Genomic DNA, 18,186 nt, shown 5'->3' on the forward strand with positions numbered 1-18,186 from the left:
ACCAAAGCCCCCAGTGATATAAAAACAAATGTCAAGGGGTAAACCGGAGGCCGCTTTAGACAGAACCACTCCGTGTAACCTCGCATGATGAGAAAGACAGAGACCCCGCTTCAGCTGAGGCTCCGGTTTGATATATCAAAGATAATATATACATTGTCATGATATGTACATAAATAGAGCCAATGGCTCAAGTATAGTAAGGCCGAAGATGAGCTATATTCCACGGTCTGTTGGTCTCCTCTTCTGATGTACGTGAGTCTTGATGCTCTCGAATATCAATCAGATAATACGACCCGTTGTGCAGATTCTTGCTGACTACGAAAGGTCCCTCCCAAGGTGGGGATAACTTGTGCATATCCATTTGATCTTGGATGAATCGAAGCACCAAATCTCCTTCTTGAAAAGTTCTGGTTCTAACCCGGCAACTGTGATAGCGACGAAGATCTTGCTGGTAAATCGCCGAACGGGCAGCCGCTATATCACGCTCTTCGTCCAATAGGTCCAAGGCATCTTGTCGTGATGTCTCATTGTCTGCCTCAACATAAGCTGCCACACGAGGTGAGTCGTGCCGGATGTCACTAGGGAGAACTGCCTCTGCTCCATAGACCATGAAAAATGGCGTGTATCCTGTGGACCGGTTTGGCGTAGTATTGATACTCCATAATACAGATGGCAGCTCTTCAACCCAACATCCTGGTGTTCTTTGCAATGGGACCAATAGTCGGGGTTTGATGCCTCACAAGATTTCCCGATTAGCCCGTTCTGCCTGTCCATTGGATTGGGGGTGTGCTACTGACGACACATCAAGTCGGATGTGCTCACGCTCACAGAACTCCTTCATAGCACCCTTGGATAAGTTGGTACCATTATCAGTAATGATACTGTGTGGAAAACCAAACCGGAAAATCACCTTCTTGATGAACTGCACCGCTGTTGCTGCATCACACTTGCTGACAGGCTCCGCTTCAACCCACTTGGTAAATTTATCAATTGCCACCAAAAGGTGAGTTTTATTATCCTTGGATCTTTTAAAAGGTCCAACCATGTCCAGCCCCCAAGTTGCAAATGGCCATGTTATTGGGATCATCCTTAATTCCTGAGCCGGCACATGAGCACGCCTTGAAAATTTCTGACATCCATCACACCTTTCAACCAAATCCTCCGCGTCAGCATGTGCTGTTAACCAGTAGAACCCGTGACGAAACGCCTTCGCAACCAGAGATTTTGAACCGGCGTGGTGCCCACAATCCCCTTCATGGATTTCTCTTAAGATTTCACAGCCTTCCTCAGGAGAAACACAACGTTGAAACGCCCCTGATACACTGCAATGATGTAATTCACCATTGACAATTGTCATAGACTTGGATCGCCGGACTATCTGTCTGGCCAGAATCTCATCCTCTGGCAACTCCCCCCTTGTCATGTATACAAGATAAGGAACCGTCCAATCCGGAATAACACGCAGGGCTGCCACCAATTGAGACTCCGGATCAGGAATAGCTAACTCCGCTTCACCTGGGAGCTTGACTGACGGATTGTGCAACACATCCAAAAAGACATTAGGCGGGACCGGTTTACGCTGAGAGCCCAACCGGCTTAAAGCATCCGCCGCTTCATTCTTCCGACGATCCACATGATCCACTTGATAACCCTTGAAACAACCTGCAATATTATCCACTTCCCGACGATACGCAGCCATGAGCGGGTCTTTAGAATCCCAAGTGCCAGACACCTGTTGAGCCACTAGGTCCGAGTCACCAAAACACTTAACCCGGCTTAAATTCATCTCTTTAGCCATCCGCAGACCATGGAGCAAAGCTTCATATTCAGCTGCATTATTAGTACAAGGGAACATTAAGCGGAGAACATAACAAAACTTATCACCTCGCGGGGAAGTTAATACGACTCCAGCCCCCGAGCCTTCCAATTGCCTGGATCCATCAAAATGAATAGTCCAATATGTGTGATCCGGCTTCTCCTCTGGTGCTTGTAATTCCTTCCAATCATTGATGAAATCAACAAGTGCTTGGGACTTCACAGCCGTCCGAGGCACATACTTCAGACCGTGCGGCCCCAGCTCTATAGCCCACTTGGCAATCCGGCCAGTCACCTCCCGATTCTGTATAATATCACCCAAGGGAGCTGAACTGACCACTGTGATGGGGTGCCCTTGAAAATACTGCTTCAACTTCCGACTAGCCATAAAAACACCATAGACCAGCTTCTGCCAATGCGGATACCTTTGCTTGGACTCAATCAGCACCTCACTGATATAATAAACCGGCCGCTGAACCGGATATTCCTTGCCCGCCTCTTTGCGCTCCACCACAATAGCCACACTAACTGCCCGAGCATTAGCTGCTACGTATAATAATAGTGGCTCCTTGTCGACCGGAGTTGCAAGAACAGGCGGATTGGCTAATTGCCGCTTCAAATCCTCAAATGCCTCGTCAGCAGCCGGACTCCAGACGAAATTGTCTGTCTTCCTCAGCATTTGGTACAAAGGGATAGCCTTCTCCCCGAGGCGGCTGATAAACCGGCTCAGCGCAGCGATTCGGCCCGCCAAACGCTGAACATCGTTGATACACTCCGGTTTAGCTAGAGATGTAATAGCCGTAATTTTCTCCGGATTAGCCTCAATCCCTCTGTTAGACACCAAGAAACCCAGTACCTTGCCTGCTGGAACACCGAAAACACACTTGGCCGGATTAAGCATCATCCTGTAAGCTCGCAAGTTTTCAAAGGTCTCCTTCAAATCATCCACCAATGTCTCCTTCTGCCTTGATTTTACTACAATATCATCTACATATGCGTGCACATTGCGGCCGATCTGCTCATGCAAGCAATTCTGTACACATCGTTGATAAGTGGCCGGGTCATCCTCTGCCATAAGCGCGGCCAGTGCGTCAAACAGATCAGATAGAACTTGAAACGGCGGGCGCACAAGGCCTCCTACCCCCTGCTGCCGCTGCCGCTGCGGATCCGGAGAGCATCGCTGCGGCAGTCGAAGAATAATTCGCCGCCTGGGTGCCAGCCATGAATATTCCAACCCGGTTGATCTGGCCTGGGGGGTCCGGAATAGTGTCGCCATCGGAACAACCCCTAACCTGATCGTCTTGCACCCGGTATAGCGACTCGGTCTCTCCGGTCGAGGACTCGTCGCCAGAATAGACGACGGTCTCGCTACCGTGCTCTGATTCGTCCTCGCGCTCTCCTCCGTAGATGACTCCAACGAAGGCACGCTTCATGGCCGGTTTAACCTGAGTAAAGCTCGCACGCTGAGCCGTCTCGACGGGGTCGGTGTAGATGTCCGGTTCAGGCCCAGGCTCACCGATCTTGCCGATGAAAACGTGTACGCTGCCAAAGGGGACCCGGTAACCATACTCAATTGAATCGGCCTCAGGACCCCATCCTGCATCATCGATGTAGATCCTGCCCCGACGACTCTTGGTCATCCGGCCCACAACATAGCCTTCGAGTCCTTTGAGCTTGCCCTCCAAGATCGCCAAACCATCATGCGATAGCCCCACGGTGGGCGCCAACTATCGTGGATTTGTCACGGCAGATGTCCTAGCGAAAGGACTTAGTCGTGGAGCCATCGCTACGAGTTTACTTGAAGGGGTTAAAGCGGACACAAAGACACGTGGGGTTTATACTAGTTCGGCCCCTTAAAGGAAGGTAAAAGCCTACGTCTAGTTGTGATGGAATTGATGTGGTCTCGATGGCTAGGGAGCAAACAAGCTTCGCCTAGGCCCGAGTTGTCGTTGTCTCTCCCTTGAACCACCGCCGGGTCGTCCCCTTATATACACGGGTGATGCCCATCGGTCCATAGAGTCCCAACCGGTTCATATTCATATCCCGGTCGGTATCTCTCTATTCCTAACTTACAATACAAGTTATACATAAGGTCGGTTTTACTGATACAGATTCTAAACCGACTATAGGCCTTGGGCCTTCACCTGCTTATACCACTATGAACTTAACCCGGCCCAAGTAAGCCGGTTTACGCCCAGTGGTAATATCCCCAACACTATGGTTAGGTTTACCTTAATACTTTTGTTGTAGTTGCGGATGCTTGCAATAGAGGTTAATCATAAGTGGGATGCTTGTCCAAGTAAGGGAAGTACCCAAGCACCGGTCCACCCACATATCAAATTATCAAAGTACCGAACGCGAATCATATGAGCGTGATGAAAACTAGCTTGACGATATTCCCATGTATCCTCGGGAGCACTTTTCCTATTATAAGAGTTTTTCCAGGCTTGTCCTTTGCTACAAAAAGGATTGGGCCACCTTTCTGCACTTTATTTACTTTTGTTACTTGTTTCTCGTTACCATTTATCTTATCACAAAACTATCTGTTACCACTTATTTCAGTACTTGCAGAGAATACCTTGCTGAGAACCGCTTATCATTTCCTTCTGCTCCTTGTTGGGTTCGACACTCTTACTTATCAAGAGTACTACAATAGATCCCCTATACTTGTGGGTCATCAAGACTCTTTTCTGGCGCCGTTGCCGGGGAGTGTAGCGCCTTTGGTAGGTGGAATTTTCTGTCACTTGTTACTATGGAAAGTAATTCTATGAGGGGATTGTTCGGGGTATCTTCACCCCTTCCAGTGGAGCAAAGAGTTTCCCCTCAACCTACTGAACCTATTGAAAATGATACTCCTTTTGAATTTCCTTCGGGTATTATGGAAAAACTGCTGGCTAATACTTTTACAGGAGATGGGACAAAGCATCCCGACGAGCATCTACGCTATTTGGATGATATTTGTGGATTATTTAAGCTTGCAGGTATACCCGATGATGTTGTTAAGAAGAAGGCTTTCTCTTTATCTTTGAAGGGAGACGCATCGACATGGTATAGGCTATGTGATGATACGAGATCATGGAACTATAAAAGAATGAAATTGGAATTTCATCAGAAGTATTACCCTATGCATCTTGTGCATCGTGATCGCAATTATATATATAATTTTTGGCCTCGCGAAGGAGAAAGCATCGCTCAAGCTTGGGGGAGGCTTAAATCCATGTTATATTCATGCCCCAATCTTGAGCTCTCAAAATTGACAATTCTTTAGAATTTTTATGCTCAGCTCTCTGATAACAATAAAACCATGCTCGATACTTCTTGTGCTGGCTCTTTTATTATAAAGACTATTGAATTCAGATGGAATTTATTGGATAGAATTAAACGCAACTCTGAAGATTGGGACCTCAATGAAGGTAAGGAGTCAGGTATGACACCTAAGTTTGATTGTGTTAAATCTTTTATGGATACCGATATTTTCCGTAAGTTTAGCACTAAATATGGACTTGACTCTGAGATAGTAGCTGCTTTCTGTGAATCTTTTGCTACTTATGTTGATCTCCCGAAGGAGAAGTGGTTTAAATATCATCCTCCCATAGAAGTAAAAGTAGCTGCACCTATTAAAGTTGAAGAAAAGACCATCACTTATAATGATCCTATTGTTCCCACCTCTTATATTGAGAAACCACCTTTCCCTGCTAGAGTAAAGGATCATGCTAAAGCTTCAACTGTTGTTCGTAAAAGCAATACTAGAACTTTTACACCTCCTGAGCAAGTCAAAGTAGAACCTAATATTGCTATTGTTAAAGATCTCTTGTCCGATAATATTGATGGGCATGTCACTGAATTCTCTTGTGAAACTGCTAGAATTGCTAAACCATGTGATAGGGATAAACATAGACCTGTGGTAGGCGTGCCTGTTATTTCTGTTAAAATAGGAGATCATTGTTATCATGGCTTATGTGATATGGGTGCTAGTGCTAGTGTTATGCCTTATGATTTATATAAAGAAATTAAGCATGAGATTGCACCTACTGAGTTAGAAGATATTGATGTTACAATTAAACTTGCCAATAGAGATACTATTTCACCAGTGGGAATTGTTAGAGATGTTGAAGTCATGTCTGGGAAAACTAAATATCCCGCTGATTTTCTTGTTCTTAGTTCTCCACAAGATAGCTTTTGCCCCATTATATTTGGTAGACCCTTCTTGAATACTGTTAATGCTAAGATAGACTGCGAAAATGATGTTGTTACTATTGGCTTGGATAATATGGTTCATGAGTTTAATTTCTCTAAATTTAGTAAACAACATCGTGAGGAAGAATTGCCTAGTAAGGATGAAATTATTGGTCTTGCTTCTATTACCGTACCTCCTAGTGATCCTTTAGAACACTATTTGCTAGACCATGAAAATGAGATGTTCATGAATGAAAGAAGGGTAATAGATGAAGTATTCTTTAAACAAGAACCTATTCTGAAACACAATTTTCCTGTTGAAATCCTAGGGTATCCTCCTCCACCCAAGGGTGATCCCGTGTTTGAGCTTAAACTGTTGCATGATAATCTTAATTATGCTTATCTTGATGAAAATAAAATATATCATGTTATTATTAGTGCTAACCTTTCAGAGCATGAAGAAGAAAGATTATTGAAAACTCTGAAAAAGCACCGTGCCGCTATTGGATATACTCTGGATGATCTTAAGGGCATCAGTCCCACTCTATGTCAACATAAGATAAATTTGGAAGCTGATGCCAAACCAGTTTGTGATCCTCAACGACGTTTGAATCCTAAAATGAAAGAAGTGGTAAGAAAAGAAATACTCAAGCTTTTGGAGGCAGGTATAATTTATCCCGTTGCTGATAGTCAGTGGGTAAGTCATGTCCATTGTGTCCCTAAGAAGGGAGGTATTACTGTTGTCCCTAATGATAAAGATGAATTGATTCCGCAAAGAATTATCACAGGTTATAGGATGGTAATTGATTTCCACAAATTAAATAAGGCTACTAAGAAAGATCATTACCCCTTACCTTTTATTGATCAAATGCTAGAAAGATTATGCAAACATACACACTGTTGCTTTCTAGATGGTTATTCCGGTTTTTCTCAAATACCTGTGTCGGCTAAGGATCAATCAAAAACTACCTGTACATGCCCTTTTGGTACTTTTGCTTATAGACGTATGCCTTTCGGTTTATGTAATGCACCTGCTACCTTTCAAAGATGCATGATGGCTATATTCTCTGACTTTTGCGAGAAAATTTGTGAGGTTTTCATGGACGACTTTTCCGTCTATGGTTCCTCTTTTGATGATTGCTTGAGCAATCTTGCTCGAGTTTTGCAGAGATGTGAAGAAACTAATCTTGTCTTGAATTGGGAAAAGTGCCACTTTATGGTTAATGAAGGTATTGTCATGGGGCACAAAGTTTCTGAAAGAGGTATTGAAGTCGATAAAGCCAAGGTTGATGCTATTGAAAAGATGCCATGTCCCAAGGACATCAAAGGTATAAGAAGTTTCCTTGGTCACGCCAGATTTTATAGGAGGTTGATTAAGGACTTCTCAAAAATCTCTCGGCCTCTGACTAATTTATTACAAAAAGATGTACCATTTGTCTTTGATGATGATTGCGTAGAAGCATTTGAAATACTTAAGAAAGCATTAGTCTCTGCACCTGTTGTTCAGCCACCTGCTTGGAATTTACCTTTTGAAAATATGTGTGATGCTAGTGATTATGTTGTAGGTGCTGTTCTAGGGCAAAGAGTTGATAAGAAATTGAATGTTATCCATTATGCTAGTGAGACTCTAGACAATGCTCAAAGAAATTATGCTACTACCGAAAAGGAGCTTTTAGCGGTTGTATTTGCTTGTGATAAATTCAGACCCTATATTGTTGATTCTAAAGTAACTATTCACACCGATCATGCTGCTATTAAATATCTTATGGAAAAGAAAGATGCAAAACCTAGGCTTATTAGATGGGTCCTCTTGCTCCAAGAGTTTGATTTGCATATCGTTGATAGAAAAGGAGCTGAGAACCCCGTTGCAGACAACTTATCTAGGCTAGAGAATGTTCTTGATGACCCACTACCTATTGATGATAGCTTTCCTGATGAACAATTAAATGTCATAAGTACTTCTCGTAGCACTCCGTGGTATGCTGATTATGCTAATTATATTGTTGCTAAATTTATACCGCCTAGCTTCACATACCAACAAAAGAAAAAGTTTTTCTATGACTTGCGACATTAATTTTGGGATGACCCACATCTTTATAAAGAAGGAGTAGATGGTGTTATTAGACGTTGTGTACCTGAGCATGAACATGAACAGATCCTATGCAAGTGTCACTCCGAAGCCTATGGAGGACACCACGCTGGAGATAGAACTGCACATAAGGTATTGCAATCCGGTTTTTATTGGCCTACTCTCTTCAAGGATGCCCGTAAGTTTGTTTTATCTTGCAATGAATGTCAAAGAATTGGTAATATCAGTAGACGTCAAGAAATGCCTATGAATTATTCACTTGTTATTGAGCCATTTGATGTTTGGGGCTTTGATTATATGGGACCTTTTCCTACCTCTAATGGTTACACTCATATTTAGTTGTTGTTGATTACGTTACTAAGTGGGTAGAAGCTAATCCAACTAGTAGTGCTGATCATAACACTTCTATTAAGATGCTTAAGGAAGTTATTTTTCCGAGGTTTGGAGTCCCTAGATACTTAATGACTGATGGTGGTTCACACTTTATTCATGGTGCTTTCCGTAAGATGCTTGCTAAATACGATGTTAATCATAGAATTGCATCTCCTTATCACCCGCAGTCTAGTGGTCAGGTAGAATTGAGCAATAGAGAGATCAAATTAATTTTGCAAAAGATTGTCAATAGGTCTAGAAAGAATTGGTCCAAAAAACTAAATGATGCATTATGGGCCTATAGAACTGCCTACAAAAATCCTACGGGTATGTCTCCGTATAAAATGGTTTATGGAAAAGCATGTCATTTACCTCTTGAACTAGAACATAAGGCATATTGGGCTATCAAAGAGCTCAATTATGACTTCAAACTTGCCGGTGAGAAGAGGTTGTTTGATATTAGCTCACTTGATGAATGGAGAACCCAAGCTTATGAAAATGCCAAGTTGTTTAAAGAAAAAGTTAAAAGGTGGCATGACAAAAGGATACAAAAGCGTGAGTTTAATGTAGGTGATTATGTATTGCTATACAACTCTCGTTTAAGATTTTTTGCAGGAAAGCATCTCTTTAAATGGGAAGGCCCTTACGTAATCGAGCAGATCTATCGTTCCGGTGCCATAAAAATCAATAACTTTGCAGGCACAAATCCGATGGTGGTAAACGGTCAAAGAATCAAACACTATATCTCAGGTAATCCCATAAATGTTGAAACCAATATCATTGAAACCATAAACCCGGAGGAATACATAAGAGACACTTTCCGGAATGTTTCAGACTCCGAAAAGGAATAGGTATGTGGTACGGTAAGTAAACCGACTCCAAAACAAATTCTAAAGCAATATTTCTCCGTTTTGGAATATTTAGAAAAATAGAAAAATAAGTAGCAGTCCAGGGAGGACACGAGGCCTCCACGAGGCTGGAGGGCGCGCCCTACCCCCCTGGGCGCGCCTCCCTACCTCGTGAGCACCTCGTGTGCCCTCCGGACTCTGTTTTCTTGCAAGATACGTATTTTAGTCGGTAAAAATTCATTATATATTCTCCCGAAGGTTTTGACTCCTGTATCACGCAAATATCCTCTGTTTTTGTTTCGAGCTGTTTCCATTGCAGATCTGAGGATTCCGGAGACTTGATCATCCTTCTATGAGGGTGAGCCTATGCCATGGAAGGTGGACGACAAGCTTGTATCATCAACAACACCTCCAGCGCCAACAACAAAGAAGGAGATATAATCACATGGGTATGGGCACTCCCCTTGGCAACTGCCAAGCTTGAGGGAGGTGCCCCGGTATCGTATCACCATCACAACTCCTATCTTTACCGTTTTTCTTAGTTCGATCCTATCAGTAGTATCTTGATTTAGTAGAATAAAGTCATGGTACGATCTGGTTTTGAGTTTTGCTTTATGATCCCTCTATGCAGTCGAGTCCGTGAGCTATATATAATAAAGATTAGTGTTGAGTCAAGGGCTTGATTACTTTGCCATGATCTTGGGTGAATAAAGAAAAGAATAAAAAGAAACAAAGAGTTCATATTGATCTTAGTGAAAGTAATGACTCCACATAGAAAGAGTATGATGATTAAAAGTTGTTGGGAGTTGGCAAATATAGCTTTGGTCATTGTTGCAATTAATAGGAAGTAATAAGGAGAGAGAGGTTTCACATATAGATATATTATCATTGACATCTTTTATGATTGGGAGCACTCAATAAAATATGACATGCTAAAGAGTTGATGTTGGACAAGGAAGACAACATAATGAGTTATGTTTTCTTACATCTGAGATAAAGTATGTTGTTATGGTTCCTCTAACATGTGGAGCTTGCCTTTCCCCCTCATGCTAGCCAATCTTCAGCACTAAGTAGAGATACTACTTGTGCTTCCAAATACCCTTAAACCAGTTTTGTCATGAGAGTCCACCATATCTACCTATGGATTGAGTAAGATCCTTCAAGTAAGTTGTCATCGGTGCAAGCAATAAAAATTGCTCTCTAAATATGCATGATTTATTAGTGCAGAGAAAATAAACTTTGCACGAACTTGTTGTGGACGCAATAAAAGCGACGGACTGCATAATAAAGGTTCACATGCAAGGGGCAATGTAAAGTGACATTCTTTTGCATTAAGATTTTGTGCATCAACCCTAAACGCGCATGACAACCTCTGCTTCCCTCTGCGAAGGGCCTATCTTTTATTATTATCTTCTACCTTATGCAAGTGTCACGGTGATCTTCACCTTTCCTTTTTCATTTTATCCTTTGGCAAGCTCAGCATGTTGGAAAGAACATGATATATATATATATCTAATTGGGTGTGGGGGAGCATGAATTATTATTGTTGACATTACCCTTGAGGTAAAAGGTTGTGGGGAAAAACTATAAGCCCCTATCTTTCTCTGTGTCCGATTAAAACTCCGTAACCACAAGTATCGTGTGAGTGTTAGCAATTATGAAGGACTAAGTGATAGTTGAGTATGTGGACTTGCTTTTAAGCTCTGACATAGACTCTTTCTGATGTTATGATAAATTGCAGTTGCTTCAATGACTGAGGGTATAATTTGTTGGTGCTCAATAAGGTTTATGACTCATACTTTGGCTTTGTGAAAAGATCATCACTTGAACATAAGTAATCATATGACAAATCTATATATGTTGTTGTTATGAAGTAATCATGATGCCTTCATGTCCGTATTTTACTTTTATCAACGCCTCTACCTCTAAACATGAGGACATATTTATTGTTATCGGCTTTTCGCTTGAGGACAAGCGAGGTCTAAGCTTAGGGGAGTTGATACGTCCATTTTGCATCATGCTTTTATATCGATATTTATCGCATTATGGGCTGTTATTTCACGATATGTCACAATACTTATGGCTATTCTCTCTTATTTTACAAGGTTTACCATGAAGAGGGGGAATGGCGGCAGCCGGAATTCTGGCTGGAAAAGGAGCAAATATTGGAGACCTATTCTGCGCAACTCCAAAAGTCCTGAAACTCCACGGAATATCTTAAAATAAATAAAGAAAAATCATCACCAAAGATGAAGGCCAGGGGGCCCACACCCTGCTCACGAGGGTGGGGGCGCGCCCCTCCCCCCTGGGCGCGCCCCCTACCTCGTGGGCCCCCTGGTGGCTCTCCGACGCCCATCTTCTCCTATATGAAGTCTTTCGATGAGAAAAAAATAGGAGGCAACCTTTCGGGACGAGACTCCGCCGCCACAAGGCGGAACCTTGGCGGAACCAATCTAGGGCTCCGGCAGAGCTATTCTGCCGGGGACACTTCCCTCCGGGAGGGGGAAATCATCACCATCGTCATCACCAACGCTCCTCTCATCGGGAGAGGGCAATCTCCATCAACATCTTCACCAGCACCATCTCATCTCCAAACCCTAGTTCATCTCTTGTATCCAATTCTTGTCTCCAAGTCCGGGATTGGTGCTAGTAGGTTGCTAGTAGTGTTGATTAGTCTTTGTAGTTGATGCTAGTTGGTTTATTTGGTGAAAGATCATATGTTCAGATCCTTTATGCATATTATTACCCCTCTGATTATGAACATGAATATGCTTTGTGAGTAGTTACGCTTGTTCCTGAGGACAAGGGAGAAGTCTTGCTATTAGTAGTCATGTGAATTTGGTATTCGTTCGATATTTTGATAAGATGTATGTTGTCTAACCTCTAGTGGTGTCATGTGAACATCGACTACATAACACTTCACCATTATTTGGGCCTAGAGGAAGGCATTGGGAAGTAATAAGTAGATGATGGGTTGCTAGAGTGACAGAAGCTTAAACCCTAGTTTATGCGTTGCTTCGTAAGGGGCTGATTTGGATCCATATGTTTCATGCTATGGTTAGGTTTACCTTAATACTTTTGTTGTAGTTGCGGATGCTTGCAATAGAGGTTAATCATAAGTGGGATGCTTGTCCAAGTAAGGGCAGTACCCAAGCACCGGTCCACCCACATATCAAATTATCAAAGTACCGAACGTGAATCATATGAGCGTGATGAAAACTAGCTTGACGATATTCCCATGTGTCCTCGGGAGCGCTTTTCCTATTATAAGAGTTTGTCCAGGCTTATCCTTTTCTACAAAAAGGATTGGGCCACCTTGCTGCACTTTATTTACTTTTGTTACTTGTTGCTTGTTACCATTTATCTTATCACAAAACTATCTGTTACCACTTATTTTAGTACTTGCAGAGAATACCTTGCTAAAAACCGCTTATCATTTCCTTCTGCTCCTCGTTGGGTTCGACACTCTTACTTATCGAAAGGACTACGATAGGTCCCCTATACTTGTGGGTCATCATCCACCATCACAACAACATAGCTTTGTGGAATCACAAGGCAGTGAAAAGTTGTGTCGGGTTCAGGAGGTGCAACAGAGCCGACAGCCGCCTTGACTTTGAGGTTCTGCCATTGCGTGATAAGCTGGCACTGTTGAGCCTCCGTGATAGCATCCACGGTGTAGCTAGTAGCCATGAGGTCAGGATGCTGAATGTGCTCGGTGGAAGCCACGCTGCTTCTCCGCTGAGATGGCGGGGTATCTTCTGGGGTAGCTTGGGAAGGTCACTGGCTCTCAACAGCTTGTTCCTCTAGCTTTCGCACCCTTGCATTCAACATATGTAGTTCGCTCAGCTCCACTTTCCTCCTCCTCTCTCGGGTTTTGTAACCGCCTGTGCCGGGAAAGCGAACCTTCCACGCAACAGAGCCTGGCGTGCCTCGTGTTCGTCTAGGGTGCTCAGCATTCCCGAGGGCCTCTGTGTGCTCGTCGTTCTCTCTGTCGGGAAAGAATGTTCCTTGCCGCTCTGCGGTGATATACTTCTGAAGCTTCTTGACGGGTAAATCATGTCGCTCGTCCGTCCAAACGCACTTCCCTGTTTGAGGGTCCAAGGTTCCCCCAACCCGAAGAACCAAGTCTTTGAACGGTCTGGCCAGTTCAATGTCTTTGGTTCGACCCTTTTAGCAATCAGATCATTCTCAGCCTTGTCTAACAACGGCCGGGCTTTGAGGTAGCCACCTGACCCCGTGCGATGGTGATGCTCCTTCTTTGCATCATTTTTATTTTTTGTCGCTGACATCTTACTCTTCTCCGATGTCTTGTGGGCCACAAATGCGTCCCAGTGATCTCTTATCTTCTCAAATCGGCCGGTGAATTCTGGAGTCTTCTCTTTGTCGACATACGTTGATTTCAACTCATTCTTCCACCTCCTGAACAGATCTGCCATCTTCTTGAGAGCATGAGCCTTGACCAATGGCTCTATAACTGGCTTACCGGATCCTTCTCTTGCGGTAGGGTGAAATTTTCCTTCAACGCGGTCCAAAGATCATGCTTCTGTCTATCTTCGACATAAGAAACTTGAGGGTCTTCGTTTTTAGGCTTTCTATTGGTGGATGCTGATCTGGATCATGTCCCTAACAAGAACCTAGCACTGAGCTGAAAATGCTTCCTTGGTCCAGATGGGTTCAATCGGTTGGCCATCGCCCGCGATTGCTGTGATCGTGAACCTTTCATCTTGGCGCAACCTTTTCTTCGGGCCTCAACCTTTTCATGGGAGTAACGGATGAGATTAAAGTCTCCCATAATGAGCTAAGCCAATGATCGTAGCCAGGTCAATGATCTCAGCCAAGAAAAGCAAGGGCATAGGAGTTGGTGAGGGTCAAGGTGAGGGAAAATGACATGTAGTGGAGGGCAGTGGCGAGAGTGTAGGATCGTGTTGTTTCAGGAGAGGTCAAATAGTCTAAGATCCTTGGCTAAACTACACCTCCTCACAAGACAGACGCATTGCCCCTAAAATGGGAGAGGATCATTGGAAAATGAATTACATAAGTTTGTCCCTCGGTATAAACAGATCGCCAAGACATCTATTGAGAATGGTAATTCAGCTCTCCTATGGCAAGATGACTAGGGGGCTACCTCCATTAAAGAGCTATATCCTGAACGAGCCTCAGCCATCACATTTCTTTTAAAGAGTTTATGGTTTCCTAGGATCCTTGTGGACACTTTCATACACCACAACCTAAATAGGCGTTTTAGTAGTTTCAGACCCTGCAAAACACTATGGAATCTATTGAATTTACTGATGCTCAAGACAAATGGAAATATCACTGGAATAGCTACTCTTTTTTCTGCCATTAAGATGTATAAATGGTACTCCAATGGGCAACCTACTGCTCCTATTTTCAGGAAACTTTGGAAGAATGGCACCATGCTCAGGTATCAAATCTTCTTTTGGCTAATCTTGCATGACATAATCAGTACTAGGAATTTGCTCCACAGAAAATCCTTCTGCCTCCCATCCTATCCATGTGAGTTATGCAGTACTGCTTCTGAAGAGACTGCCCTTAATCTTTTCTGGAATTGTTCCTTTGCCCTGGAATGTTAGGATTGCTTGGTTAACAACAAGAAGAGAGCCATATCAACTATGGATGAGACCATGCTCCTATTGCAAGAACTTCCACCTAAATTTGATGGAATTTGTTAGTATGGCTTGCTGGAATATCTGGACGCAGAGGAACTTTAAGATTTTCAAACCTGAGGCACCTTCCATCTTCTCATGGAAGAGACTACTCAGGAATGACCTCTTGCTGGTCAAGCATATAATCAACAGAAAGAATCAAGAGACCTTCCTTAACTGGATTGATCATTATCTTGCTTAAGCTCCCATGAACATTTTAGGCTATCCTAGAACTGGTGTTTCTTAAGTTTTGTTCATTTTGAGCTTCTATGCTTTTTGTAATTCTTTGTACATATTACTTTTTTATTTATAATATATACGGTTCATGTTCAAGAAAATCACTATGTCGAGGAAGAAAAAAAATAGTGTTGCTAAATTTATTTATTTTTTTGAGCATCAGTACAGACACAAGCGCTCATATACGCGCATACACTCACCCCTATGAATGCACACACGCACACACGCACACCTATCCCTATGAGCACCTCCGAGAGACTGAGCCGGCATATCATCTTAAGATTTACGAAGCCACCGTAGGCGCCTCGTCGTCGACGGGAACGTCTCCTCCCACTAAAAGCGCATCGCCGGAAATCTTGAAATAAATTCAAATATAATGCGAGCATCAAGATTTGAACCCTACTAGGTTGGGGATCACATTCGTCCAAATCGAAAGTTGCAAATCCGAGATGTAGTTTTGCATAATTGCAGGACCCACGTGTACTGCACCGGTTGTTTGGAATTTTCTTTCAACCACTTCCTCCGCAATGATCTCCTCTCCGGGGTACGGTGACTCGCTTGACTTTAATATCGGCACCGCACCCCGCACTACTGTAGAACCTCTCTGTTTTCTCACTTGGGAATATTTCGTAGTGGTGTTAGCCGTCGAATCCCATCGAGAAGTCCATATATAGGATTGCCGCTGCTGCCAATCCTAGCAGCAGCAGCTACCTTGGCATACATATAATATTATAAACCTCGATGAAGAGGGCCACGTCGACGTGGTTCCATGCGCAGGCGGCGGCGGCGGCGGCGGCGGGAGCGGAGGACGACCTATTGCTGGCGTTGACGCCGGCGGGCAGAAGGCTAGACCGGTACGACGAGCAAGCCCAGACGGTGTGCGTGGACGGCAAGACGGTGCGGCTGTTCCAGTGCCTCTTCTGCGACAAGACGTTCCTCAAGTCGCAGGCGCTTGGCGGCCACCAGAACGCGCACCGCAAGGACCGCCTCGCCGGAGTCCTCGGCGACCCCTACAACAACGACAGCCTGTTGGGAGGTGCCGCCACCGGGCCGTCCTGCGATTCTGCTGCCGGCTGGTCCATGTGCACTTACATCGCCTCGCACGGCGGTGGCGCCGCGGTGGCTCCAGCCACCGATGACTCCAGGCAAGAGAGGTGGGGAGGCGGCCGCGCTCCACGCTTCGCAGAGCCCGCGCCGCTCCTGGACCCGTCCACTGGCCGCGACGGCGTGATGAGCCGGTCAAGGGCCTCCGTCCCTAGCGGCGGCGGCGGCGGCGAGGCGCCGGACCTCGAGCTGCACCTCTAGCTATCTAGCGTCGCCAGGCCGGCTGCTGCCATTCATATTGCACAGGTGACACCAATGAATTCATCTACTACTCGCTCTTATCGATCTCTCTGTTGATTACTATAATTAATTAGATCCTCCAACCTAGCTTAATTAACCAACTTGGCGATTAATCTCTGTGTAGGTGTCGTCGACGAAAACATTCAAGGAACAAATATAATCGTCTGTGTCGCCGATCGAACTTGTAGCGACACGTCCGCTGCTCTTGGTACATTTGTGTTCTTGCGTGATATTGTAGGCAGCTAGCCCGTTAATATTCATCTCGTGATAAAATAATTGTTAATTTTTTTTTTGCGAGTCCTCGTACATCAATCCGTACCGCATGTAATAACGGCTCGACCGTAATAATATCAGTGCACCTGTTGCTTCCCCGTTCTTTTGCTGTCCGGTTTTGCTATTCCTCTGACAACCGATTTTTTTTAATCTATTGACAGAGAGAGGAAATCCATTGAAAATACAATATTTTGAGACGATTGATCTATAGGTGATTCTTGTTTTTACTGCTGTAGGATATTATTATTTTTTTGCCTCACAAGCTCATGTACGCACTCTAATGGATGGACCAAACAAGTATACCATCTGTTGCTTCTTCTGCATATGTTACTGCACCCATGTGATTCGAGGAATCGAGGAGACACTCCGTACGATGTGCTAAAGTAGTATGCGACAAAAGAACGTACGGTCGTGCAGGGGAGTTGTGCAGTGACTCGGATGGCAGTGGGCCGATCCATTATATGCTCGACGTGTCGACCCCCACTGTTTGTTTTGTTTTGGGACCGACAGGCTGTTTGCTCAGTTTTGGACCGACAAGCTCTTTGTTCTCTTGCCCGCATACACTACGAAATACTTTTTATAGATTTATATACTCCCTCCGTTAAAAAAAAACTTGTCCCAAGCTGACACTGAAATGAATGTATCTAGCACTAATTTGATATAGATACATCCATTTAAGGGAGAGAGGCGTTTTGGAGGCCGAGCTCCATAGAGGCCTTTATTTTTGAAAAATTCAAATTCAAACTTTTATGGTTCAAAAAATTCTGAAAAGAAATATGCATGTATGTAAGCATGTAACCCACATGTGTGTAAAAATTTATGATGAAATACCTTGAGTTGTGACCTGTACAAAAAAGACAAATTCATGGCCTGGGAGGATGAATAGTATCGTGTGTTAAACAGTCCCAGATTTGTTTTTTTGCACAACCCTCATTTCAATGTATTCCGAACTGAAAATTTACACACATGTGTGTTATGCCTTCATGTATATCTGTATTTATTTTCAGAATTTTCTGAAATGTAAAAATATGAATTTTGATGAAATTTCAAATTTGAATTTGGAGGCCTCACTGGAGGCCGAGCTCTAAATGGGATTTCTGCATTTAAGGGACAATCTTTTTCGAATGGAGTGAGTAATAAAGAATCTAAACGTCCATTGCAAAAATGGAGTCTAGATACAGCAATCGATAGCCCATTAAAACAATGCATCACCTGCATCAGGATAAGCAAAGAGGGGAACCTGACCATAATTAAGGGACAACTCAGCAAAGCAAAACAAAACACCGCAGTTTTACGTGACCAGCATAGGGATGTTCTAACATAGACTATCTCGAGCATAATCAGAAGTCTTGGGTCACTTAGATAC

The 18,186-nt window shown here is 43.7% G+C and overlaps 1 protein-coding gene across 1 annotated transcript; it reads left to right on the top strand.

Moving 5' to 3' along the window:
* The first annotated feature begins 15,785 nt into the window (after positions 1-15,785).
* On the top strand, positions 15,786-16,922 carry LOC123089499 (uncharacterized). The gene is made up of 2 exons (XM_044511168.1): positions 15,786-16,553; positions 16,672-16,922. Exon 1 carries the CDS (start codon positions 15,945-15,947, stop codon positions 16,506-16,508), a length of 564 nt encoding a protein of 187 aa, XP_044367103.1. The 5' UTR covers positions 15,786-15,944; the 3' UTR covers positions 16,509-16,553; positions 16,672-16,922.
* The last annotated feature ends 1,264 nt before the right edge of the window (positions 16,923-18,186 follow it).

This window comes from Triticum aestivum, chromosome 4B, assembly GCF_018294505.1.
Source record: "Triticum aestivum cultivar Chinese Spring chromosome 4B, IWGSC CS RefSeq v2.1, whole genome shotgun sequence".
Taxonomy (NCBI): domain Eukaryota; kingdom Viridiplantae; phylum Streptophyta; class Magnoliopsida; order Poales; family Poaceae; genus Triticum; species Triticum aestivum.